The 27,296-nt window shown below is 37.2% G+C and overlaps 4 protein-coding genes across 4 annotated transcripts in view; 1 reads left to right on the top strand and 3 right to left on the bottom strand.

Moving 5' to 3' along the window:
- Positions 1 to 26,488, bottom strand: part of LOC134666980 (TWiK family of potassium channels protein 9) — a 34,838-nt gene extending 8,350 nt beyond the window's left edge. The window contains exons 1-7 of the mRNA XM_063524291.1: positions 26,229 to 26,488; positions 20,452 to 20,675; positions 4,785 to 4,937; positions 3,810 to 3,933; positions 2,858 to 3,016; positions 1,893 to 2,093; positions 994 to 1,202 (exon numbers count right to left, since the gene is read on the bottom strand). Of these exons, the coding sequence (XP_063380361.1) occupies positions 994 to 1,202; positions 1,893 to 2,093; positions 2,858 to 3,016; positions 3,810 to 3,933; positions 4,785 to 4,937; positions 20,452 to 20,604 (999 nt within the window). The 5' untranslated portion in view covers positions 20,605 to 20,675; positions 26,229 to 26,488. The remainder of the gene's footprint in view (positions 1 to 993; positions 1,203 to 1,892; positions 2,094 to 2,857; positions 3,017 to 3,809; positions 3,934 to 4,784; positions 4,938 to 20,451; positions 20,676 to 26,228) is intronic.
- Positions 6,305 to 7,610, bottom strand: LOC134666402 (cAMP-dependent protein kinase catalytic subunit gamma-like). The gene has a single exon (XM_063523530.1). The coding sequence runs from the start codon at positions 7,544 to 7,546 to the stop codon at positions 6,461 to 6,463; it is 1,086 nt and encodes a 361-aa protein (XP_063379600.1). The 5' UTR covers positions 7,547 to 7,610; the 3' UTR covers positions 6,305 to 6,460.
- LOC134666403 (cAMP-dependent protein kinase catalytic subunit alpha-like) lies at positions 8,216 to 9,410 on the bottom strand. The gene has a single exon (XM_063523531.1). It carries the CDS (start codon positions 9,332 to 9,334, stop codon positions 8,288 to 8,290), a length of 1,047 nt encoding a protein of 348 aa, XP_063379601.1. The 5' UTR covers positions 9,335 to 9,410; the 3' UTR covers positions 8,216 to 8,287.
- On the top strand, positions 9,850 to 10,896 carry LOC134666404 (cAMP-dependent protein kinase catalytic subunit beta-like). The gene has a single exon (XM_063523532.1). The coding sequence runs from the start codon at positions 9,853 to 9,855 to the stop codon at positions 10,879 to 10,881; it is 1,029 nt and encodes a 342-aa protein (XP_063379602.1). The 5' UTR covers positions 9,850 to 9,852; the 3' UTR covers positions 10,882 to 10,896.
- Positions 26,489 to 27,296: the final 808 nt, after the last annotated feature.

Below are 27,296 nucleotides of genomic sequence, written 5' to 3'. Positions count from 1 at the left end.
TTTTTATTTTCTGTGGCATGGGTTTGGCTAAGATTAATGCCCAACCCGACTAACTGGATTAAAAACCTTACAAACAATATCAGTCGGTTTATGGTATACATATTTAATTAAACTGGATACGCTGAGAATATATGTATTTTATTTTCTTTTTAAAATTATGTAGGTATGTCAGTAAATAAAATCGAGTGCTTGAAAATGCATGACATTATTTTATTTGGCTTGAATTGATTAACTATTAATAAGTATTTATATATATTATGTACTTAGATAACTTCAAAATGTCAAGCTAGTATTGTTAATGTAGTAGATTGATTCTAAGTTTGAGATGATTTAGTTTTAATAAAAAGAAAATTCTAAGTTTCATTAGAACGGGAACTCGTTATTCCTAATTGAGATAATTACTGCATACAATAGAGATGATGAATATACAAGACCTCAACGTTTAATTTTTTTAATTCTAAAAAGGTAACAATAATGGTACCATTCAATTCCTTACATTTTATTTAATAAATAAATAAATTGTAAACAATCATATAGCAACTATTAAACGCAATATTTCACCGTCAATATCGCAATTTTCTTGTTTTCCATATTTCAAGACGGCTTCTGAGCGAGTAACGTCACGATCAAGTACCTAGGTAGGTACATACTTGCCGATTCGCTAGGGGCGTTTCGTAAGTACAGTACGATTGTCAGACTTTGACTATCATATAATATTTTAAACTTTCGCGTTTTGAGCACATATTAACTCACAAATCACATATTAATAATTGAATAAAATTCGCGTTAGACCCGTCTATAATGTGTAATATTTGATTATCATTTCTGTTGACTTTGTTTTTGTATTATCGCAATGGGTGCCGCTTAGATATTTTATCTACAAAACAAACCTGATCGATCGATTAATAAAAATTTGTCATCTAGCATATTTAAAAAAAAACTATTGTTTTAAACTAAAATTCAACAAGCCAGGAGAACGATGTTAAAACTTACCACCGTGAGCACCTTCTGCAGCGCGGACACATCGACCCCCCGGCCGGCGTCGCCGAGCCGGCGGAGCGTGTCGGCGAGCGGGCCCGACAGCGCGCGCAGCTGCTGCCACGAGCGCGCGTACTGCCGCCGCACCAGCTCAATGATGGTCGACGTCAGCGCCAGCCCGATCAGGATGTAAAGCGTGCACAGCAGCATGTACTTCGGCTTGTCTGCAATCGTGAGAATCGTGCGAGTTCGAATGGTCCTGACGTAGGCTGCTTAAAAAAACTCATGGGGCCAATCGGGTATAGTCGCACCAATAAAAGTCTGCAGCGGATTTGATGGCCCACGCAGTGTAGGTGTTATTTATACGTCATATTTTCATAGCAGTTTGACGTTTAAAATGACATTTGCACTGCGTGGGCTATTAAAATCGCTGCAGGCTTTTTACGGTCTAACTCTAGGTACTTACGTAATTATCAGAAATGCATAACCGATTAATCGCTTGAGTTTGGCATATGAACGCGTGTATTTTATTTTGGAAATCGATTATACAGAATCACAATACAATAACATGATATACGAAATACAAACCTAGTCTTTTAATTACTAAACGCGTTAAAAACAATCGCTTATAAACTGCCGATGCGAACCATTATTTTACAGTAAATATGGTCCTACTTTCCGTGTGCATGTCAAAAGTTTAAAGGGCCATATCTACTGTAAAACGTCGTTCGATACACGTCACGTGCGAATAGGTAATTCGCAACTCGTTTCAATTTGGAGTAAGGACATAGGTTTTTAGTAAATATTTTAGGTGAATTGAGCAATTTTCCTTAGGTAACTATAGAAGTTATAGACCACAATTGTGGGCAACTTATGATCAAAGAGTTTCTTTAATATACTTAATGAGGCCTTACTTGGTACAAGATCACCGAAGCCGATTGTGGTCATTGTTATAAAGCAGAAGTAAAAGCCGTCGTAGAAGGTCCAATCGTCTTCCCACATCTTGAAGAGGCCAGCTCCCGCCGACAAGTATACGAACAAAAAACCCACAGCCCAGAAAGCATACAACGATCTCTGGCTTGCTGTGTTGGCTTCTGATACTCTATTGCAGCATCCTGAGAAGATAAATTTAAAGATAAGGTAAAGATAGTTAATGAACGTCAAATGCTACGCACCGGCTCTAACCGGCTCTACCAAAGAAGATTTATTTTCAATTTCTCCTAAATTGGAGGAACCTATCCCAATATAGGACCGGCAAGAAACTCGACGGAAAATTATGAAGCAAGCGCAAAATGCATGTGCTTGATAAAGGATTTATGTAACTTTTTACAAGCTTTTATTAAACTTGCCGTGTTAGTAGGTAGTTATTATGTGTGAGCCAAATCTTGGAGACTAAAATAAGAATAACTCCTTGATATTCGATTGTGTTCAAATTTGGTATTAAGAACGACCACAGACAATCAAACATTATGAAGATGTCGAGCTGACCTGCTGATAGAGACGAAAGAGGAGGAGAAGTGGCACGGAAAAGCCAAGGTTTGAAAGAGCCACTTAAAAATTGAATTATTTCGGTACAACGAAATCAAGATTGTACGAGTTTTTTATTTAAGTTAGGTACAACCTTAATTTTTGTCAAACACAAACATTTGACTCATATAAAATTCGCTCTGAAACTACCGAAATAAAAAGCTCTATGAAAACCTGGATCTTTCGTGCCACTCCTCGCCTATATGGCAAAGCAACACACTCTTGTTAAATCTGCGTGTGGTACAATCATCTTGACGTGGTGACTGTTGAAAAGAAAGTGTCATAAACGGCGATAAAAACTTCTAAGTATCGAAAGTGAAATTATGAAAAAAAACTATTTTTCGTAACTTACTTGGCATGGCAGGCAACTGCTTGGCAATAACAGAAACGACGGTAGCAAACACTCTGCCCAAGTCTGCGATAACTGTCAACGTCAGAGGTATTCCGATAAGTGCATAAAAGATGCAAAATAATCGTCCCCAAAATGTCACAGGAACTATATTGCCGTACCCTGTAAAAAATATTTACATAAAATATATTCTGGTTTTTAGAGCACCGTACAAAACTTTGTTCACGGTGTTCTTATGGGATCGGTCTTGCAAATCGGTTAAATGCGTTTTTTTCGTAAATTCGTAAAATAAAATAAAACGATTATGAAATTTATGAAAGACCAGCTTGTGCCTACGACTTTTTCTGATGATAATGATTGATAAAAACTATCAATATGACCTTCCACGCACCCCAAACTATCTCCATACCAAATTTCATCTAAATCGGTTTAAGCAGACAGACACACAGATAGACAAAGTTACTTTCACATTTACAATATACATATTATTAAAATAGATACCTAGAGTCGGACCAAAAAAGTCTGCAGCGGATTTGATAGCCCACGCAGTGCAAGTGTCATTTATACGTTATAACCTTATAACTTCATAGAAGTTTGACATTCACTGCGAATAACACATTCACTGCGTGGGCTATCAAATTCGCTGCAGACTATTCTTGGTCTGACTTTAGTAGGGATTAACAGAAATGTCAAAATAAAAAAAATAAAAATTCTCTGAGACCATCTGTTAGATTTACTGCCGTTACCCAAAAATTTTATTGGAAAATCCATAGACTAGGAAAAGTAGGAAACCTCTAGACGGAATTTAGACAATTAATTATTTCATGAACCGATGCTGCCAAAAATACTGGAGTACAAAAGTTTTAATTTTGCGCCTTTTCTACTGACAAAGTCGGTTTGCCGGAGTATGCATATATTTTAGACCTTGCCTGTATGCTTACATGTTCGTACACACCTATAGTGGTGAGCACGGTGGACGAGAAGAACACGGCCTGCAGAATACTCCACTTCTCCTCGGCGGCCGGGAAATTGTTCTCTTTATCTATTTTCAAACCATTCGAAGCTGCACTTTCTAGAACCTAAAATTGTATTGACTTTTCTTAATTATGCATTTACAAAAGTTATAATATAAAGTTAGCAACATCTCTGTGTTTCATTATTAAAATGAGCTTTTTATAGTTCTGGTCCGATATAAATTTTAAATGGTGTACATTCCAATTTACTTTTAATGCCCCAATTATATTTAACTATACATTTTAAGAATGTTTTTAGTTAAAATATTTATGTTTGAATTAATCAACTATCATTAAAAATAGACTTCGCGAAAATATTGATCATAAGGTTTATAATATATGTCAAATACTATAGTCTGCATCTTTAGGTATTTAAATAAAAGTAAACAAACAATTTGTAAATTTTCAGGTAGTTATAACATTTATTGGTTAACCAACCAAATACAAAACCACCTGGATCTGTCGCTGAACGACCTGACATTAACCTACATTATTTTGATCATGTAATGTTTTCATCTACCCTCAACTGGCTTAAGAAGCCATTTGAGGGTAGATTTTGCTTACTCTTTTATAAATACCCAAAGATACAGAATAGCCACTCAACCGTCCGGCCCGCGAGACTGTTTTCCTGTCAACCGCCCGGCTTTTTTTAGCGACGCACGCCCCGCGCAGCGTATTCACAACTTTCTACAAAAATTATAACTACACTGCCATCTAAAATTTTTTAGAGCTAACTATTTAGTTAGGCTACGTTGTCGCATCAAGAGAATTAGTAAATAATGCCGAAATATTCCGTTAGATGGCTCTGAAATCAAATCTTTCTTTCACCCCTTTGGATAGTAAGGTTCCCGCGGACCGGATACTATGCTATCGTCGGACGGTCAAGTGGCTATAGGTACAGGAGTTAAAAAACATACTCTTTCGTAAAGTGCCAGTTGAAAACTTATTTCAGTCCAATTCCTCCCAGGGTCTGACACAAATTGTATGAGCTCGTCTCGCGCCTCCTCCACCCACATTCTGTGAGATTCCAGCTTCGCTATCTCTGCGGGATGCTCCAATGCTTGGAACACCTAAAACAACAGGCTTAGGTAAAACAACAACTCATATGAATATTAGTTTCCCTATAAGTACATGATACATGAATATACTGTTATCCTGTTTAAACCTTATGAGACCCAAAAACAATTGTTTCGTTTATGAATTTGGAACCCTTAGGTTATTCCATAAAAGTTCAGAATAGATTAAGGGTCTCCCCTAATATATCGACGCGCATTCGGCAAAAGCCGATAGGAAAAAGCTTTATGTCCGCGCAATAAGAGCGAAAAAGTCGTCGTTTGGCTCGGCTCGCGACGGCCGACGACGCCGGACGCGTCGACCGGTTTTTCGCTCTTATTGCGCGGACATAAAGCTTTTTCCTATCGGCTTTTGCCGAATGCGCGTCGATATATTAGGGGAGACCCTAAGTCTAAGAGGGATCTCAAGAGGTTAAGTGTCTTACAGCTTCCTTGTTAAGCCTGATTTGAGAAAGAAACTAGTTTTTTTGGTGAATATTTTAATTATTTTTCTTTAATTCACAATACCTATCCTAATATAAGTACGGGTATTTTGTGTTATTTCGGATTTGCCAAGCCTCTTTAAAAACTACGAATTGTCCAGTTATTTATTTGAGTAATTGTTTTTTTGTACTTATGAGTACCAACATCCTTTCTGTGGACATCATACATACTCGTACGATAAATGGAACTTGAGGCATCAATCTGGGGCCACGGCAGTGCCCCCGCCAAGACAAGCAAAGCGAAGCGCAAGGGCACTACCTATCTTTTCTTGAAGTGCTTCGTCTTTTTTTAACCCTCATAACTTGTATTCTTTTATGTTCAAATATTCTACTCATTAAAAGCTGTTAGATTCAGTTAGATTAAAGCATTATCAAAATATGTCCATATATGTATTAACTATTATAAGGTGAAGACATTTTTTTTGGAACGTTGTTGACCAATTTTCATCGTGATATGACATTAATTTATATGCAAAACGAATAAGACTTGTGTCAAATATGCGAGTATAATATTATTATGTCTATCTTGTACAGTCACCTGCAATAATATGTTACTCTTCGAAGGCAGCAAAAATATGTGACACGCTCTTATGGCCCTACAAATTAGATCGTGTCAGATATTTTTGCGACCTTCGTTGTGTAACATATTATTGCAGGTGACTGTACCTACAGTCCTACATCTTACATCAAAGCTACGATGTACGATGAGAAAGATTTACGATTGAGTTAAATGGTTTTAATATAAGATAAATCAATTTATTACTTACTTAATTGGAATTGCCAAAATCATCAAATATTTGAAAACATTAATTACTATCAGTTGTAATGTCATTTAATTACTTAGTATAAAATAGAGTTAGACAATAGTTGCTAAAACCTTATCCCTAGAGTATGCCGTTATTTTACACAGGTATTTAAATTCCATTTGAACATCATATATTATTTTTCTACCAGTGCATTATAAAAACATCAATGATATTTTGCAATAAGGCGGCCGAAGAAACTGTTTTTGACGCTATATACTCAATCATAAACATTCTAGAAATCTTCAAATTCTTCTTCGAACAAATTTATAGGAGAATGCTTTATCTTTCTGCCCATTATGGCGTCGGTCTCGACGTTGATATCGTTAAGTATCGGAATGAATGGCGGCTTCAGTTGCTGGTTCAGCAACATGTTCCATTCCAGCCCCTGGAACCACTCGTGACTCTTTATGTCATATACTCCCGCTTTTAGAAACCCAATTCGTTTACTAGGTTCTACTTCTAGTAACTGCTTTACCAACAATTTGCACTGAGGAGTCATTGTTGCTGGAGTCTTGAATGAACCTGACAATATTTTCTCATAAAGTTTCATCGTGTCTGTACTGTAAAATGGAGGGTACCCAACGTTCAGTTCGAATACAAGCACCCCAAATGCCCACCAATCAACAGAGTATGAGTATCCTTTAGATTTTATAATTTCTGGTGCTAAATACTCTGGTGTTCCACATAAAGTCCACGCTCTGTTCTTTAATATTTTAGAAAAACCGAAATCTCCCAACTTGAGATATCCTGTCTTTGTGATCAGGATATTCTCTGGTTTAACATCTCTGTGTATTACGTCGCAGTGGTGCAGGTACTCCAAAGCCAATACTATTTGCGCACTATAAAATTGAGCTAGAGGCTCTGATAATACCCCTAATTTCTTTAGTAATGAGAATAATTCGCCACCTTCCGCGAAAGGCACTAATAAATAAACATAAACATTATCCTTGCAACAAAAGTCCAAGTTTAAAACGAATATGAAATTGCAGCTTTGTAATATTTTCTTTTCTTGAACCAACTGCTTTAGGGCTTTCGTCGACACTGCAACTTCCTTCTCGATTGACTTCATGGCATGATACCGAAACGTCGTTTTGTCTCGCACCAAGACCACGGTTCCAAATGAGCCAGTTCCTAAATTTTGTATGAAATCAAAATCATTAATACTTTTTTTATAAACGGGCGGATTTGTGTAAATTTTCTTGAACTCTTGTTTTAATTCATCCAAGTATCGTACGTAGTTGTGTTGCTGCGAATGCGAAAAAACATTCATGCTCCTACGACGTCCAGACCGTGAACTCGTGACCTGAGTAATCGACATGTTTTGGTAAAGGTAACTATAAAATACATAAATATATGATAAATATAAACTATTAGGTAATCATTTATGATAATGTATTATCATATGAACAACAACGTTTGTCAATGTGACATTTATAGTGATTGAATAATTATTTATAATTGTTCTCTTTGGCTAAAAAAATACTAGCAACTGGCGCAACTGCGCAATGCATAATGAGATTTAAACCAAGAAAAGTCTGCAACGATTTTGATAGCACACTCACTGACACGCAGTGCAAGTGATATTTTAAATGTCAAACTTCTATGAAATTATGGCGTAAGTATATATTTAATAATACTTGCACTGCGTGTGCTATCAACATTTTAGCTGCATTGTCATATGCCCGTAAGCACTGCATAAAATAAATAAGAAACAAAAAATAATATAAATATGTATTGATAAAAAATATTTATTTAGGGACGACACTACGATGCATGTTGCCACTTTTTAATTTCTACAATTTCTTGTCGGATAGATAGAGTCAAGTCCAAAATATAACAAAATGACTCATCTTTCGACTAAACTTGAAAACTCTGAGTCGTTGGTTAAGAATCGTCTATAGCGGAATTTCCTCAAAATAAGTATTGGTACGTGGAATAATAATAATTAATAGGAGCAATTCTTTTTTTGATAATTGATAAGACGCTATTATTGGGGTATATTTATATTAAAAATATTGATACATATTTTACATTAGAAAGAATATAAAAGTTATAAAATTTAAAAGTCCATAAATTCGTTTTCATATAAACATTTATCTCCCGTCAGTAATTTATGTTCTGGGACGTCAGGAAAATTGCTAGTGTCACCAGGCGAGGACGTGACTGGCTTAAAGGGCGGTTCTAACTCCTGGTGCAGTAGCCTATTCCATTCAATATTGCGAAACCAACGGTGACTTTTTATATCATATACTCCTGATTTCAAACATCCTAATCGTTTCGAGGGTTCTAATTGAAGCAGACTTTTTATCAAGTTCTTACAGTCGCCGTCCAACGCATCAGGGCATCTGTACTGATTACTAAGTATCTTATCGTATAGTTTACTTGGATTAGAATCAAAAAATGGAGGGAATCCAGCACTCATCTCAAATATTAGGACACCCAAAGCCCACCAATCGACTGGGTACGAGTAGCCTTTTGACAGTATCACTTCCGGAGCCAAGTATTCTGGAGTGCCGCACAGTGTCCACGTTTTCTTTTGTATCACTTTACAAAAACCATAGTCTACGAGTTTCAAGAAGCCATTTTCTGCGATTAGTATGTTCTCCGGTTTTATATCTCTGTGAATGATATGGCAATGGTGTAAATATTCCAAGGCCAGTACAACTTGAGCAGCGTAGAATCTACATAACTCGTCACAGAAGTTGCCATACTTCTGCAAGTAAAAGAACAGCTCTCCCCCTGCTATAAAGGGCAATATAAAATAGAGATATATATTGTCCTTGAACGAGCAATCTAAATTAATCAAGAAAGGAAATTTTATACTTTCAAGAATTTTCTTTTCGATCAATAAATGTTTGACATGTTTTCTCTCTACCACGACTTTCTTCTCAACGACTTTCATGGCGTGATATGCAAATGAACTTGTATCTCTTACTAAATAAACTTCTCCGTAAGCCCCGTTACCGATCGCTTTAATTATGTCAAAATCCTCACGCGATTTTTTTAAATCGGAGCTCTGTTCAAATTTTTTATCAAAATCCTCTTTCAAGATATCCAAATATCGACTATGATCTTGATGCTGCTGCAAGGTGTATGATTTTGCCATGCCCTGACTGTAAAATTAAATAATCCATTTGAAAACCTAAACAGGAATATCATATTTTGTCATTACAATGACATTGTTATGACAATCTTTGCGTTTAGTTTTTGCTATAGAATATAATAAATAGCTATAAAAATATTAGATATGTTATCTTTATTTTATTTACAGCTATTATTAAGTTTTTGTATAAACATTGGAAAACCTTTAAGCAATTTTATATTGTAGGTGTCTCATTTTATTTTACGTAAGTAACATATATTAGAAATAAAGGCGTTCATAGATACAAATCTTTAAATAAAAACAAAAGAACTAGAATTTTGTACGATTTGCTGTCAGGCACAGTTTCACTTCTATACGTCATAATTTCTAATTCCATTCACAGGCTAGTAAGTTTGTATCGTGCTAAATTACTTCTATCACGATAGGTACAAATATAACGATAAGCGTGTAAGTAATTATTATAGTCAACGATTTGAGCCATAATGTCAGCTGTGCAAGAGGAACGATCGTCGGGCTACAGCATGGCCAGGCAGCAGCAGTACTCGCGCTATCTCCGCCAGCTGCGGCAGGAATTCATTGAGTATTGGAAACAAAACACACCGAGTAACGGCTCACCGACTGATTTCGAAAAAGGTAGAATTCTAGGTACTGGTGCTTTTGGCATAGTCTTCCTTGTAAAACATGTTGTAACAGGAAAATATTATGCAATGAAAATGCTAGAAAAAGACAAAGTTATAAAACAAAAACAAGTTGAACATAGTTACTACGAGAAAAAAATATTATGCGGTTTAAATTTTCCCTTTGTAATCTATATGAAATATTTCTTTAAGGACAACGTGTACCTGTATTTTGTTCTGCCTTATATAGCCGGGGGAGAGATGTTTTCTCACTTGCGCAAGATGGGTAAATTTGACGAAAATGCTGCAAAGTTTTATGGTGCTCAAGTAGTTTTAGCTTTAGAGTACCTGCATGCTTGTGAATTAGTGTATCGTGATTTGAAGCCGGAGAATATATTGATTGATAAAACTGGTTACATTAAAATAGTTGATTTCGGATTTTGTAAGTTCCTACAAGACAGGACCTGGACGCTTTGCGGCACTCCGGAGTACTTAGCTCCAGAAATTATACTGAGCAAGGGTTACGGCAAAGCCGTGGACTGGTGGTCGTTCGGGATTTTGTTATATGAAATGAGTGCGGGACATCCGCCTTTCTTCTCGTCGGACCCCATGAGGATCTATGAGAAAATCGTCATCGGAAAATATAGATGTCCTGATCACTTTTCTCTCAACTTAATAGATTTATTATCTCATGTTCTCCAAGTGGATTGCACTAAGCGTTATGGGAATCTGAAGGACGGAGTATTCGACATTAAAAATCACAAATGGTTTCAAGAAATCGACTGGGATAGTCTTGTGAACTGTCGAACGCATGCTCCGTATAAACCTAAAATCCGATCGGCGTCTGACGCCACCAATTTTGATACATATGACGACGTGAAGCTTGAAGAAAGTCCTGTGTGCTTGTACGAAAATGAATTCAAGGACTTTTAAGCGTCGTTTTATTATGTTAAAATATTGAAATTGAATGACTAATTATAAAATATTATTTAGTTTAGTTTTTAAGAAACGAATTTAGTTTATTTTCCTTGATTGAGTAATACGTTTTAAATGTTTAAAATGTATATAGTAAGCAGTTATTTTTAATTATTTGACAGATTTAACACACATGCCTATTACAAGAAATAAATTTGTTTTCTCAACCCTTATTTTAATGTTTATTAACTTCAGACATTTTTTTTAACTTCAAAGGTATTTACGCCTTACGTCCTCCTAGCTTAGTCAGTAGTGAAGTGACTCTGCATAGGAAGCACGTGGTACCGGGTTCGAATTCCGGTAAGAGCATTTATTTGTATGTTCATCACGAATATTTTGTTCCTGAGTTATGAAATGCTTATTCCGAAACACCTTTATGTATCTAAAGGTACCGTATCTAAGTAGGTATTTATCTAAAAGTATGTACAGCCACCATACGGGATTGATATGTCATTTAGGGTTCATGCTAAATTGGAAATTCTATAGCGTAGGTATTGAACAACCAATTTAGCTAGGACCCTAAATAGGCGTAATGGGGGTTGTCCAGAAATCATGTAATCATATGTGGCCTCTCTCTGTCTCCCCCCCTCCCCTTTGTGATAATTGGTGATTTTAACGCAACGCAAATGTTTTTCATTGAGTAAATACGCATATAAAATAAAGCGGATTATTTGATCTGACTAAATTTTTGAGTATTAATATTTGAGTAATAATGTAGTTTTTAGCTTTCCCGCTTTGAAAAAAAATTACATTTGATATCTGCTCTTCCCTCCCCCATCGTAATCATTCGTGATATTTTTCTTACCTCTAAACGATCACATGATTTTTGGACGACCCCATGGTACAGTCACCTGCAATACTATGTTATTCTTCGAAGGCCGCAAAAATATGTGACACGCTCTTATTGCTCTACAAATAAGATCGTGTCAGATATTTTTGCTGCCTTCGTTGTGTAACATATTATTAGGTGATCAAACGAACTTACCTTAAGTGAAGTTCGATCACAATTATACGAAGCTCCTTGTCCAAGAGGAATTACAAGAGGAATTACAAGTAGTAGCGCCCATCGTGCCGCGCGATTCACTGTTTTCAAAGCTAAAAATTTAAAAAGAAAAAAACACCTCTCATTTGACAGTTGTTTGACAAGTCATATAGTTTGAAGATATTATTAATTTATGAACAACCCTATATCATTATAATTAAGGGAGGAATTCGTAAGAATTTCGGGTGGGTTTTTGGGACTGTCCTCTTGGACAAGGAGCTTCGTATAATTGTGATCGAACTTCACTTAAGGTAAGTTCGTTTGATCACCTAATTATACTCGTCTCCTTGTCCAAGAGGAATTACAAGTAGATGTTTAAAGGTAGGGTTGTGAGTAAATGTCAAGTACAGTTATAAAATTCAAATAACATTTATTTTACTCCTCAAAAAAAAAAGAAACAAAATTAAACTTCTAAAAAATAATAACATTACTCATTAAAATTTGGTTAGTACCATCATGTAACTAAAACAATCCAAGTAACAATTCAGTAAAATGAAGTAGGCAATTTCTAGAATCTTACATCTAAAATCACATTATACATGAGTATAAGTACCCTTAATTATCCATTAGCAGAGTCTAAGACTGCCTGACTAAAACTTAAGGTCTGAGTGACGGGTCTATTATAATGTCTAGCAAAGGTGGCTGAACTTTCAGACCAACCTGCCGTTCTTTGAATTTGGTCAATGTTCAATCCGGATCTCAGAGCAGCCGAAGTAGAAGAGTGTCGTGTGGAATGTGCTGTGAATGTATTTACATCAATGCCTGCTTCTTGTAGAGTCTTTTTAATCCAACGGCTTATAGTCTGTGTTGAAGCTGGGAGATGTGGTTTTTTAAAAGTCAAAATAAGTCTCTTCTGATTACTCCTTAAGGATTTTGTAACTTCAATGTATGACTTTAAGGTTCTAACAGGGCAGATTTCTATTTTTGTTTCATAAACTGGAAGTTGTAACAATGGTTGAAGACTACCTTTCTTGGATGTTTCTATTATGTCTGGGATGAAAATGGAAACCATCTCATTAGAAAATTTGACATTATTAAGAGAAATTAGTGATAGGGTCTGTACTCTGTGTCCAGTAGCCAGAGCTAGTAGCGTTACTAGTTTTCTTGTTAATATTTCTAAGGGAACACTTATTAGAGGTAATGTAGATAGGTAGTTTAACACTATTGATGGGTCCCAAGTAACATTGTATTTAGGTTTAGGAGGTTTTGATCTGTATATTCCTTTCATTAATCGTTTAACCCTGTCATCACTACCTATATTAGGACCTATTATTAGAGATAGTGCAGATCTAGTGGAATTTAGAGTGCCATATGACGCGCCCCCTTCAAATTGCTCACTTAAAAATTTAAGTATGGAAGGGATAGATGTCTGGTAAGGGTCTAACTTATGTGTGTTACAAAATTTCCACCACTGCTTAAGAGGGGAATCGTATTGTTTCATGGTGTTAAGTGACAGCGAGTTCAGCATAATATTTAATGCCGAAGCTGGAGTCCCTCTCCTTACGTATGCCTCGCTGACAGCAGCCCTGCAGCCAGGATAAGCTGGTGGTGGAGAGGGTGTGTCTCTCTGTAAGGAGATGATAACAGATTTTTGTTAGGTCCAAAAAATATAAGGTTTCCTATTATTAGATTATTTACTAAAGGAAACCATGGCTGAGAAGGCCAATATGGAAATACTAATATACCGGTGGCTCTGTCATTTTTGATTTTTTGAACACATTTTAAGACCAGAGAGAAGGGTGGAAAAGCATAAAAGAATATATTTTCCCAATTAACAGTAAAAGCATCTACTGCAAAAGCTTCAGGGTCACATTTCCAGGAAATGAATTTCTCACATTTAGAATTAATTCTTGATGCAAATAAATCTATTTCAGGTCTACCAAATTTATCTGTTATTTGTCGGAATGCTTTTCTGCAGAGTTCCCACTCTATATTTACTCGTCTTGACTCTATATCAGCTTCAACATTATCTTTAGTATTAATGTAGGAAGCAAAAATCCATATTTTTTTATCTTCACAATATTTCCAAATTTCTCTAGTAATGCTATTGAGATGTGGAAATTGTATTCCACCAGATTTGTTAATGTATGATACTGCTGTGGTATTATCAATTCTTAATAGAATTTCACACTTCTCCAGGTCTTTAGTGAAACATTTTAGGCCTAAGAAGGCTGCTTTTAATTCAAGGAAGTTAATATGATTTTCTTTCTCTTTATGTGACCAAGAACCTGATGCTTTTCTTCCCTCACTTACAGCACCCCAGCCGGTAAGTGATGAATCTGTATGGATTTCTAGATTGAAGTTATGCTGTTTTATTGGATTAGGTTTATGTATATTTTTACTCCACCAGTGTAGCTCTGAATAGATGTTTTTAGGAAGCGTCATTATGGCATCATAATTGTCATTATGTTTTAACAGGGCTAAATATTTTTCTCTTTCGAGTATTTTTGTATACACCCAGCCGTAAGGAACAGCTGGGGCAATAGATGTCAGTGATCCTAATAATTGGGAAAAATCTCTAATGCTGCAAGATGATTTATGTTGAAACAACTTTATTTTTTCTAAAAGTGTTAGTTGTTTTTGTTCTGGTACACCTAATGTCATATTGGCAGAGTTTAACAAGAAGCCCAAAAATTTACATATTTTGTTTGGTATAAGGGTACTCTTTTCAAAATTGATTACAAAACCTAAGTCTTGTAGAAGGTTGCAGGCTAATGTTAAGTTATCAGTACAAACTTTTTTAGAGTCTCCAAATAGTAAGATATCATCTAGATAACATGTCAGTATTACATTATTGCTTCTAAGATATGTACTTATTGGCTTAATTATTTTTGTGAATACAAATGGGGCTGTACATAGGCCATATGGTAATGCATTGAACTCATATAACTGACCGTTGAATTCAAATCTTAAATATTTTTTTGAACTATCCGAAATGGGTACTGAAAAGTAAGCTTCAGTAAGGTCAAGATTAGCCATATAACAATCTCTTGTCATTAGTTTGCATGCAGTTCTTATATCTTCTAATTTGAAGTGTTCAGTATTTACATAGTCATTAAGCTTTTTAAGATTTAAGATAAATCTGTAAGAGCCATTTGGTTTTGGAACCAGGAATATTGGAGATGTGAACTGATTTATATTATAGGTGCAGGCAGAAACTGCACCTAAAGCCATAAGTTTATTAATTTCCTGACTGATCAGCATACTCTCTTTTTTAGACCATTGTTGTGGCGGTGTTTTATGTGAAGGTGGTATGTTTATGAAAGGGATTTCATAGCCTTGGACCCAATTTAATATAGTGGCATCATCAGTAATCTCTGACCAATTGTTTAGAAAAAGTTTAATTTTTCCTGCATGTACCTGACTTATCGGCGGTAAGTGTAGCGGCTCCGGTGATGGTGATGGTGACGTTTCTGTTCGCGTTGAGGTGGGTGGTGGTACTTCTTTGGGGCTTGGCGATGCCCGCCACGCGCTCGCTGGTACTGTTGTGGCGGGCCCCTCCAGTTTCCCTGCCTTTTTTGTTGAGGTTGTTTAGATGCTGGTTTGGTATTGGTGGATGGTTCCGGGTTCTTGATTTGTGATCCTGTCTTTTTAATAGTTTGTGCTGCTTTTATCCTTTCAGCACAGTCTTTTCCAAAGAGGAATTCATCCGGCTTGGTGTCCTTCACTGCTTCCCTCACAGTAGGGTTTGCTCCCGCCAGAGCAAAAAATTTTCTGGATCCGGAGTCTTCATAGAATACTTCAGCCATAATTTTTGCGGCGTCATTAATTTCCTCTATAATTGCGTTTGAGTTAATGTTCCCTTTTAGCACATTCGTCAGTGTCTTGCCCAAAGCACATAATGCTTTTAGTGTCAGGTTTTGTCTATGGACTATTCTTTTATCTCTTTTTTGTGAGACATCGGAGAGAGATGCCATAATCTCCGGATTAATTTGTGGAGCCTCCTTAAGAAAGTTTTCAGGTGCTGGGTATTTTTTCAAAATTTTCTCTTTTGTATCCTTACCCAGCCCCGTTGACATGATTCTTGACCACCTACTTGCGAGTTCTCCTCTTATTTCTGGGCCTCTTTCTTCACATTCTTCTCCCTCTGTGCCCAAGGCAAGGAGAAACTCTTCCGGTAACACATCATCTGTAATTTTCCCAAAATATACAATGTTGTGAGAAACAATTTATATGATAAGTTTGTGAGACTATCCACTAAGTGATAGCGCATTACACAAAATAAAAGTAATTGTAATGAACTAATGATAATATTTTAAGCTTGTCTAACCGTAGAATGTTAGCGCTTGCTTGCAGTAACAAAAATAAACACCATGCGTCAAGTGACAGGACTGGAGGAAGGGAATTGTAAAAAATTTAATTCTTTCAGTAAAGAGAGAAGGCAAGTATGTCTACCCGCTGAGTGGTAGCGCTTTATTGTCTATTTTAAACATGTGCATGACTTTTCCAGTAAAAGGGAAAGCAAGTATGTCTACCCGCTGTGTGGTAGCGCTTATTGTCTTATCATCTGTATGACCCAAACGTTCAAAGTAATATTTGATGTGATTAAATACTGAAGACAGTAATAGTTGGACATACCAGTATCCAGATTTTCAGTATTAGCCGTCTCTTCTTCATCATTATGTTTTTCTGTTGGAATTGGTGGGTTTGATGGTGCAGGTTGCGTCTCCCTCGGCGGTGTCGTTTCAGCTTCTGGATTTACAGGATCCGAAGGTAATTTCTTTAATTTCTTCTGAAGTTTCCTTAGTTTTCTTTTAATATATTCTTTTTCGCTTTCTTCGGCTTTTCTTTTACCCATTTTTTGTTAGAAAATCCGATGAATTAACAAGAAAAGTGACAGAGCGTTATTGCCGAATGAAGTTCAAATCGTAAGAAAAAACGGTCATTACATTTTGTTTTACGCGACCATTTAAAAAAAGTAAAATACCGGGTCTATACCAACCTTGCACAAAAAACCGGTAAAAAACGCATCACTATGAATCGCACCTAGATAAACTAGATTTGTCTATGCTTCTATCGAGTTCCGAAAAATAACCTAAAACTCATTATTGTAATATACGCAATGTAGGTCTGAACTTCTTCTAGTATTAATATTTCGTATGTTATTTATAAAAAATGATGCAAAAACATACCTCAAATGATGAATATTTGTTTACCAATAACCACAAACCATCCGGTCCTTCCATTGCTAGGAACCTTGTGATACAACATGTACACACGAAAAACCACATATACACCATACTTTAAGTGTAACACATTGAACATTTTTACTAAAAATGTTAATTAAACACAATACAATTAGAAATCACTTGATTTTTCATAAAATAACAAGAGGCGACAGCGGTTCGCGCTGAGCACTTAGAACGTTATGACTTGTCAAACAACTGTCAAATGAGAGGTGTTTTTTTCTTTTTAAATTTTTAGCTTTGAAAACAGTGATTCGCGCGGCACGATGGGCGCTACTACTTGTAATTCCTCTTGTAATTCCTCTTGGACAAGGAGACGAGTATAATTGCAGGTGACTGTACATCGTCGCGTAGTAAAGCCTGACCGTAAAAATAAGATACTTACGGCGCAATCTCTAATTCATTTCCCGAATCGAGCCGTTACTGCCGTATTCGAACTTCAAGATATTCACAAGAGACGACACGTACTAGATCCATTCTAGATACGTTGTAGTTTAGATATCAACTAGTTCTCTTTTGCAGCGCAATTCGGACAACTAATGTCACTTTTACGTTACATAGAGTAAGATATCTATTAGATGTGAATTGGATCTCTAAGTCATATCCTGTGGAAATCGTTCAAGAGTATCCCCAGAAACGCTCAAATGTCAAATTTGACAGGTTATACTTATCTTAAACATATCGTTATCGTATCTTGGTGATGTCTAAACGATGTCTAATAGATGTCTATTTCAAAATCCGAATCGGGCCCTTATACGTTTGTAATTACAGAGAAATGCTTTGTCGATCTCTTACGTTGCATATGTAAGTAATCAAAATCACATTAAATAGGCACTTAATATATTTTGGGAACTTTTAATCCAAAGTGTGCGAGTCATGTGTAAATTTAGTAGAATCTACGATTTAATTTTGTGTCTGAGTCAATCTTTTCTCTACGCTCACGCCGTTCAGGGCAGTGACACAAAATTTTAAAAGTATCGATGCCAAAAATGCAAATTTATTTTTGGCTACAAGGAGCTTTGATAAATTCGTATTTCTATGTAGATACGAAGCACAAAGATTTACAAAGTAGACGATATCAATGTTGTCTCGTAGATGGTTATGATCAGACGGCCTTGCTATCGCGAATACCGAAGTTCGTAAATTGCGAGCATCATTCTCTGTCACTCTAATTACGTTACGCTTTTGGAGTAAAAGAAAAAGATGTCAGCATGACACCTACCCCCAGTAAAATAGTACATATTTTATCATCTGAAATGTTGTTCACCATAATTTTTATTTATTTAAAACTTTATTGCACAATATAACAAATAAAGTACAAATGGCGGACTTAATGCCTAAAGGCATTCTCTACCAGTCAACCATCAGGCTAAACAGACACAGTAGTGGGTGCAGACATTAAACAAAAAAAAAACAATAAATAATAAGTTAATAATAAGGTTGGGTTAGGCTAGGTAGTTTTAATAAGTTTTCTAGATTTTCGATGATGACTTTATCTGTGAGAAATTTTTGATTAAGTGCGAACGGTGTGCGAACGATTCAAAATTTCATGATTGTCGGCATGCCTTACCACTCTCTGCTACTAGCTACTACAAGGTACTGCTCTCCATACAGTTAAAGCCACGTTAGTTGAGAGACTAGTGAACCGACCGCTACTCCATACAAACATAGTCCACATTTACCTTCCTGCATATGAACATTATGGATATTAGACCCCTTATAAAAGTTGGGATCAGAAACAAACTAATTTTAAAAAGCTCTTAAGTTTAATAATAATGTAACCAAAGCAGGTCTCAGCAAGCGTGTAAATAAATACAGGGCTATAACCGCGAAAATAGAAGTTCGCAAATTGCGGGCATTTTTCTCTGTCAGTCAAGGGTAGTTAACGGCAAGCTGCTGGCATACCTCGAAGCAAATGATCTGCTCAGTGACCGTCAATATGGCTTTCGCCGAGGTCGGTCTACTGGGGATCTTTTAGCGTATGTCACGCACTGCTGCGGCGAGGCCATCGAGAGGAACGGTGAAGCGCTTGCTGTTTCACTGGACATCTCGAAGGCCTTTGACAGGGTTTGGCACGCAAGTCTCCTTAGCAAGCTTCCTGCATACGGCATCCCTGCTGACTTTTGTAGCTGGCTATCTGATTTCTTGAGTGAACGGTCGATCAGAGTAGTTATTGATGGCTGCTCTTCAGACCTCATGGCCATTGACGCCGGTGTTCCTCAGGGGTCTGTTCTCTCCGCAACCCTTTTCCTGCTCCACATTAACGACATGCTGCAACCCAGCATTGTAGGTTATGCAGATGACAGTACGGTTGTTGAGAGATATTTGGCTAGTGCAGGGGACAGCAGGGAGGATATACGTTCACAGAGAGAGGCCATGGTTGAGCGAATGAACTTGACCCTTAGTCTCGTTTCCCAGTGGGGTGATGACAATCTGGTCACGTTCAATGCCTCCAAAACGCAGACGTGTCTATTTTCCGCAAAACGGAGTCCATTCGACCTGACTCCTTCTTTCCGGGGTGCATCTGTACCTATTGCCGACAGCCTGGAACTCCTCGGCATGGAGCTGAGTTCAGTCCTCAGCTTCGGCAGCTTCATTGAGTCTAAAGCACAAACTGCGGCCAGAAAGCTGGGCGTCCTAAATAAGGTGAAGCGATACTTCACACCTGGACAGCTTCTAACACTTTACAAAGCTCAAGTCCGGTCGTGTATGGAGTATTGCAGCCACCTGTGGGATGGCTCAGCTAAATACCAACTCGCCGCTTTGGACTCAGTGGAGCGCAGAGCCAGGAGGATGATTGGCGACAAGAAGCTAACGGCTAAGCTTCAGTCTTTGGCCCATCGGCGGAAAGTCGCCAGCCTGTCGGTATTCTACAGGTTGCACTTCGGGGAGTGTGCCCAAGAGCTACACGAGCTTATTCCACCGTCCCCATTCTACCATCGGACTTTTAGACGCACGGCCGGTTTCCATCCTTACTTGGTAGATATTCCACCAATTCGCACGAAGCGCTTTGCTTCTACTTTCCTTATGCGCACTGCCAAGGAATGGAATTCCTTGCCGGCGTCTATATTTCCGTGTTCTTATAACCCGGCAACCTTCAAATCAAGAGTGAACAGGCACCTTCTGGGCGAGCTCGCTCCATCGTAGGCCACGTCTACGCCTCGGCTAGTCTGTGGCCATGAGTAAGCCCATTCATAATAAAAAAAAAAAAAAAAGTCTAATTATTCTTCATTGGAGTAAAAGAGAAAGATCCCCGCAATTTGCGATTTTCGGTTTTCGCGGTAGCCCCTCAGATCTTACCAGTCCCCCGCCGGCGGTGTACAGCATGAGCGCCACCAGGAGCCCGACGTGGGAGAGCGCCGCGCGAGGGCAGAAGGGGCTCCAAGCCGAGGGCTTCGGGACGCCCATCAGCGACTCCGTCTCCCATGTCACACCGTTCACGCCTTTGCACATGGCGTCACGTGATCTTCATCCGTAGCATTGTTTATTTGCACTGACTTCGAGTGTGTAATCGCGTTTGTATACTGGAACAATAATATGTAGTTACATTACATACCCAGGGAGATGAACTCTCGCGTTTTGTACACATATTTAATTACACAAACGGGTCTACCGCGATATAATTTCATTGTTTTTACCTTTGAATTCCGACGTTTCAGCTGAGTTGCACTAGCTCCAGGTCTTTCCGTGACCACAGCTGGTGCAACTCAGCTGAAATGTCGGAATTAAAGGTAAAAACAATGAAATTATATCGCGGTAGACCCGTTTGTGTAATTAAATAGGGAGGTGAATTCGTAAAAGCTCCAGATCGCAGGCGAACCGAAGGTGAAGGCCATAAATATGCGATCTGGGGTTTTACGAATTGCCACCCGTGGTTTGTTTAAAGTTTTATGTCTTGCCTTGGCCAGGAAGTGAGATTTTCTTCGCGCGTAGCGCCCCACTTACTGGCCTATGGTGACGTACGAGTAAATATACAAATAACTCTTTATTGGTAAGTTTCTTGTGTCTTTTTATAATAAATATTCCTTTGCTGGAATTTACAGTTGCTTTAATTGTATACCTAAATACATCATGTTACATAGGGAAGAGCGGTGTTACCCAATACGGGCATATTTTTGCTTACAGGGTAGCTCCATCAATTGTTATATAGGAATTGTGTAAATCGTTTCTCTACATCTATAGTTTTCATTAAGTAAGCCAATTAAGAAGGGTTAGTTACAAAAGTTAGCATATAAGCGTGGCGCGGAATACAAAATTAATCTCGTTGACTTTAGGCAGCGTTGTCTTACAAAACAATTAGTGGAAAAATTATAAAAGCACTGAAAAGATGATAAATACCTGCATAGTAAGTTACAATAACAGAACAAAAGAAAATATATGGCTACGTATAAAACTACTTAAACTAAACCTAACTAGAAAAAATAAAAATACTTGGCCTTTTGACAAGGACACGGAGGCAAAATTCCCGCGCTGTATCGCGATGGCAAGCCTTTGCGCGAGAAAGCTGCCTATGCCTGAGCCCCATCCCATCATTTCATTCCCATCGTTTATGGAGCCTCCTTATGGAGCCCACACGCACAATTTGACACTAGGTTAACGGTTTACCCGGTTAACCCTGGGTTAGGTTAGGTTAGCAAGTTGCGCTTATAATATGTAGTACTTACCTACTTCTAGTAAATTATATTTTAATTTTCGAGAAAGCTTACATTCTAACACTGAAAATGACTTAGCACTGGCGTGATTTTAAAGGCCATGAATCTAATTGAACCGTGGCATGTTCGCCATAGGTAAAAGGAAATTATTTTATCGAACAGTGGCGTATGTTTGCGGCTAAGGGGTGCGTGCTGCTGGCGCCCCACTCTAGTGTTGGTGTAAACTCGAGCCTTTTCAATAATAAGAAAATTGTGCCTCATATTTAAGACTCGAGTCAGTACTAACCCAACTAAGGAAACTATTATGATTTTAGCCGTCTATGATGTAATTATATTGTAAATTATTAAGGGGAAAGGGGATCACCGCTTCTTTATACCCCCGTACCCATACCCAATCTATCTATATATATAAATGCAAGTGTCCTGACTGACTGACTGACTGACTGACTGACTGATTCATCAACGCAGAGCCGAAACTACAAAAGCCAGAAAGTTGAAATTTGCACACCAGATTGCATTTATAAAGTGTACAAGAGATAAGAAGCGATTTTGAGAAATTCAACCCCTAAGGGGGTTAAAAAGGGGATGAAAGTTTGTATGGGGTTAAAGTTTTCTTTTAAGCTATGAATTTGAAACTTCGTAAAAAGATATATTATTAAAATACAAGAAAACTAATTTCAGCGTTTTTGAAAATTCATCCCCTAAGGTGGTGAAAAAGGGGTTGAAAGTTTGTATGGATATGAAAATGTTTTTCGAGTGGTGAAGTTGAATCTTTATATTTAGGGATATTATTAGAAGACAGGGGGGGATATTATTAGATGAAAGTTCGTCTTCGGGTGCAAATTTTATTTTAATCTAGGAACTTGAAACTTTGTAAAAAAGTATCAAATTCAAATACAAGAAAACTAATTTCAGAGTTTTAGAAAATTCATCCCCCAAGGTGGTGAAAAAGGGGTTGAAAGTTTGTATGGATAACAAAAATTTTTTTCGATCGCGGGACTTGAATCTTTGTATTTGGGGATATTATTAGAAGACAATAAAAGTAATTTCAGCGTTTTGTAAAATTCATCCCCTAACAGGGTTAAAAAGGGGATGAAAGTTTGTATGGGGTTAAAGTTTTCTTTTGAGCTAGGAATTTGAAACTTCGTTAAAAGTTATATAATTAAAATACAAGAAAAATAATTTCAGTGTTTTTGAAAATTCATCCCCTAAGGTGGTGAAAAAGGGGTTGAAAGTTTGTATGGATATCAAACATTTTTTCGAGTGTGGAACTTGAATCTTTGTATTTAGGGATATTATTAGAAGACAGGAAAAGTAATTTCAGAGTTTTGTAAAATTCATCCCCTAACAGGGTTAAAAAGAGGTTGAAAGTTTGAATCCATTACAAATAGCTTTGAAACTTTTTAGAAAGGCATAATAGCCGATTACAAAAAAAAAGTAATTGCAATGTTTTTGGAATTTCAATCCCTAAGGGGGTTAAAAGGGGGATGAAAGTTCGTCTGCGGGCGCAAATTTTATTTTAAGCAAGGAACTTGAAACTTTGTAAATCCGTTTTAAATTAAAATACAAGAAAACTGATTTCAGCGTTTTTGAAAATTCATCCCCTAAGGTGGTGAAAAAGTGGTTGAAAGTTTGTATGGATATCAAACATTTTTTCGAGCGCAGGACTTGAATCTTTGTATTTGGGGATATTATTAGAAGGCAATAAAAGTGATTTCAGCGATTTGTAAAATTCATCCCCTAACAGAGTTAAAATGGGGTTCAAAGTTTGAATCCATTACAAATGCTTTGAAACTTCTTAGAAAGATATAATAACCGATTACAAAAAAAAGTAATTGCAACGTTTTTGGAAATTCAACCCCTAAGGGGGTTAAAAAGGAGATAAAAGTTCGTCTTGGGGTATAAATTTAATTTTAAGCTAGGAACTTGAACTTTTTGCAAAAAAAAAGGTATTAAATTAAAAAACATGAAAACTAATTCAATCATTTTTGAAAATCATCACCAAAGGTGGTGAGAAACGGAGTTGAAAGTTTGTATGGAGATCAGATATTTTGTGAGTGCGGAACTTGAATCTTTGTATAAGGGCATAGGGGCATAGAGGTACCTACTCGTATTATGAGAATACAAGAAAAGTAATTTCAGCAACCAACATCAAAATTAATCCACTTGACTTAAAACTTCATACAACTTGCTAAAAAAGAAAAGTACTTAATTTCAACATTGCTTGGATATGAAAATTATAGGTAGGTACTAAAGATGTAAAATGTTGAAGATAAGATTCCACGCGGACGAAGTCGCGGGCAACAGCTAGTGATCTATAATGTCACTACGCAAAGTATCACTGGTGGTTAAAATTTCACTCTGTAATTAAATTGTATATTACGATTTATGATATTAACGACAGCGACGAGTTAGTTTGATATGTACTAGTAGGTACCTACTATCCTTATTATTTGTATCTCCTTGGATTTCACAGGCCTATAAACCCCGGTCTTTTGATAGGCTTGCGTGGGGATAGAGAACCAAGACGTAGAGGCCCCTTGGAGAGCTTTAATGTCATGTAGAACGCCTGGCCCCTATTTCAGCAACGTGACAGGTGCGACAATTCGACAAGTCTCATTGTTGCTGACGTCACAGGCATCCATGGGCTACGGTTATCGCTTACCATCAGGCGGGCCGTATTCCTGTTTGTCACCATCATTGTATTATTTAAAAAAACTTTATTATATCGGCAAAAAACAGGTACTTATTTCTCTTGCGATGTTTATGATGATAATGATGACAATTGTCACAAGATTTCAAAGAACTTTCGGTAATTCTTGACAGCAAATGAGTTCTGTGTCGGAATTTCGTGACAATTGTCGTATTTCTTGTAACAATTGTCATTAGCTTCGCAAAATAAGTACTTATTAACTGGCGGTATAGTGGAGTTTTTTTTAATTAACATGTTGGTGGCAAACAACCACACCGCCCGTCTGATGGTAAGCGGTTACCGTATCCTATGTAGGCCTGTGACGTCAGTAACAGTGATGACTGTCACGCTGGTGAAATAGGGGTGTGGAACCCGTTCACAGGCGCAACAATAGGCACTATCTATTTATCTGTACTTATTATTATGACTGAATACAAGCCTCTGGCAGTAGGTTCATTGGTGGTGGTCAAAGCATGCAGGCGCTTGAAAGATGCAAGTTTTAGAGTTCTGGGCGAGGTTAAGTAGGTATTAAGGGTAATTATGTCCGAGTAATTATATCGAATACATTTTTGCCTGCGGTTTTTGTTTCCGCAATAATGCGCAATGTTGTTTATTGTACCTAATGATAAAATATAGGACCCTATGTAAATGAGACTACTTACATATACATTTATTTTATTTTATTAGCCTATAGGAGTGTCCCTCCCCTCCCCTCTTTCCCGCCATTTGATCCTAGTCCTAGTTCCTACATATACATTACATAGTAGTAATTTATTTAAACTGCTGGCTTGGTCACCTGGAGAGGATAGGGGAGGATCGTGCTGTGAGAAGAGCGTATGTGGGGCACCTGGGCGGAAAACGTCCGTCTGGGCGTCCCAGATACCGCTTGAGTGACGAAGCCCAAAAAGACCTGTCCGCCCTCGGAATACCCTACTGGCGTGAAGTGGCGCAGAATAGGGCAGAATGGTGCTCTCTTGTGTCAGAGGCCAAGATCGTCTTTGGGTCACTGAGCCAGTGATGTATATATGTATGTATGTATGTAATTTATTTAAACATTTCTTCAATATAAAATGAACTCAATGTTATAAAATACTGTTTCCTCTTCAATTCACCGTGTTTTAAAGATTTTGTCTAAGTATATTTCTCAAATCTGCAAACTTGTGTCACTGATTAGATTAGGTAGTATGAATGAACGAACTCTACGTCTACCTGTTTGAGTGACCTAATTTCGATAAATTAAGCTGTATGCGGCAGGCTATGTAAAAAAATAATCTGCAATGGCGGAGAATGACATAACAAAAAGTGAAAATTCTAATTTTCTCTAGACTTAAATTAATAATGGCAAGTTGCCAAAATAACCTTATTATAAGAAAGACGATAAGTTTCTGTATTTTATTAAATTATAAATATACTTATAGGTACCCCAAAAGCATAAAACAGTTTACTCATTATCTCGTACTTAACTGCAGTAAGCTGCAAAGTTAAAAGTGACCCCCCTCCATTGTTTGCAGGGGGGGGGCATATTTTACATACCCTGAAATAGATGTCATATTATTTAATGTTGATAAAAATAAATAGTTGACTTTTGTCTTTAGCAATCATTAATCAGAATTACTGATAGTCCTGAACTTTCAGTCTGTAACCATGAACTCTTCCCTTTTACAAGATTACGAGAAATTTAAGACTAATTAATAATTATGTTTCGAAATTCGAAACTTCAAAGTCAAACCCACCTTGCGTCATTTCATCTTACGACGATTTTTTTGCAATTTTCTCCACTTCCGCAAACTTAATCACTGTGCTAAAACAAAGCGTGTTAACCGTCTGCTTCCACGAAATCTTCGGTCCGATACAAAATAAAAGCACTAATTATCATTCAACACATTATGCAGAAACGTGAGAAACATTTAAAATGCTAGTTTAGTTACTGGCCGAGCAAAGGCACGTGCTGAAAGTTTGCGCGGCGGCGGTGGGAGGGACACGCTGTCCCCGCCGAGGTTCGCTAACAACTGAAACTGATTGCGAGCTTTTGCTGAAAAGATAGTTTTCGCGTGATTCAGCTGCACGTTTCGTAGTACTACTGCCGTATTCGAACTTCAAGATATTCACAAGAGACGACACGTACTAGATCCATTCTAGATACGTTATAGTTTAGATATCAACTAGTTCTCTTTTGCAGCGCAATTCGGGCAACCAATGTCACTTTTACGTTAGATAGCGTAAGATGTCTATGTGAATTGGATCTCTAAGTCATATCCTGAGGAAATTGTTCAAGAGTATCTCCAGAATCGCGCACATGTCAAATTTGACAGGTTAGATCTTAAACATATCGTTATCGTATCTTGATGATGTCTAAAAGATATCTAATAGATATCTATTTCAAAATCCGAATCGGGCCCCTAATAGTGAATACTCGTGATAACAGTCTAAAACTGTAGTCAAGAGTGAGGAACACGAATTAGGGCTTTTTGGTTTCATAGGTAGGTAATGGTTACTATTTTTAGCGTTTTAAATAAAAAAGACACGTCAGAATAGATTACTTTTTTCTAATGCTAAAAAAACGAAGTACCTACAGAAAATATATATTATTCTCTCAATTCCCGCTTACATTCTTTAATTCCCGCTTAAATAAAACGTATGTCTCTTTGCCTATGTCATTCGAAGTGATATTTCTTCTATTACCCGGATTGGCGATGCTGAAAATTAAGACCCGCTTCATTCCATTGATGGAAATGATATCGATATCCATTTCAGCCGGACCAGTTGCTCTCGTTTTGACAGGAGATTTATTGTCTACTAGC

This window comes from Cydia fagiglandana, chromosome 8, assembly GCF_963556715.1.
Source record: "Cydia fagiglandana chromosome 8, ilCydFagi1.1, whole genome shotgun sequence".
Lineage (NCBI taxonomy): Eukaryota > Metazoa > Arthropoda > Insecta > Lepidoptera > Tortricidae > Cydia > Cydia fagiglandana.
The sequence above is the reverse complement of the archived record's forward strand: the minus strand, read 5'-3'. Positions and strand labels throughout refer to the sequence as shown.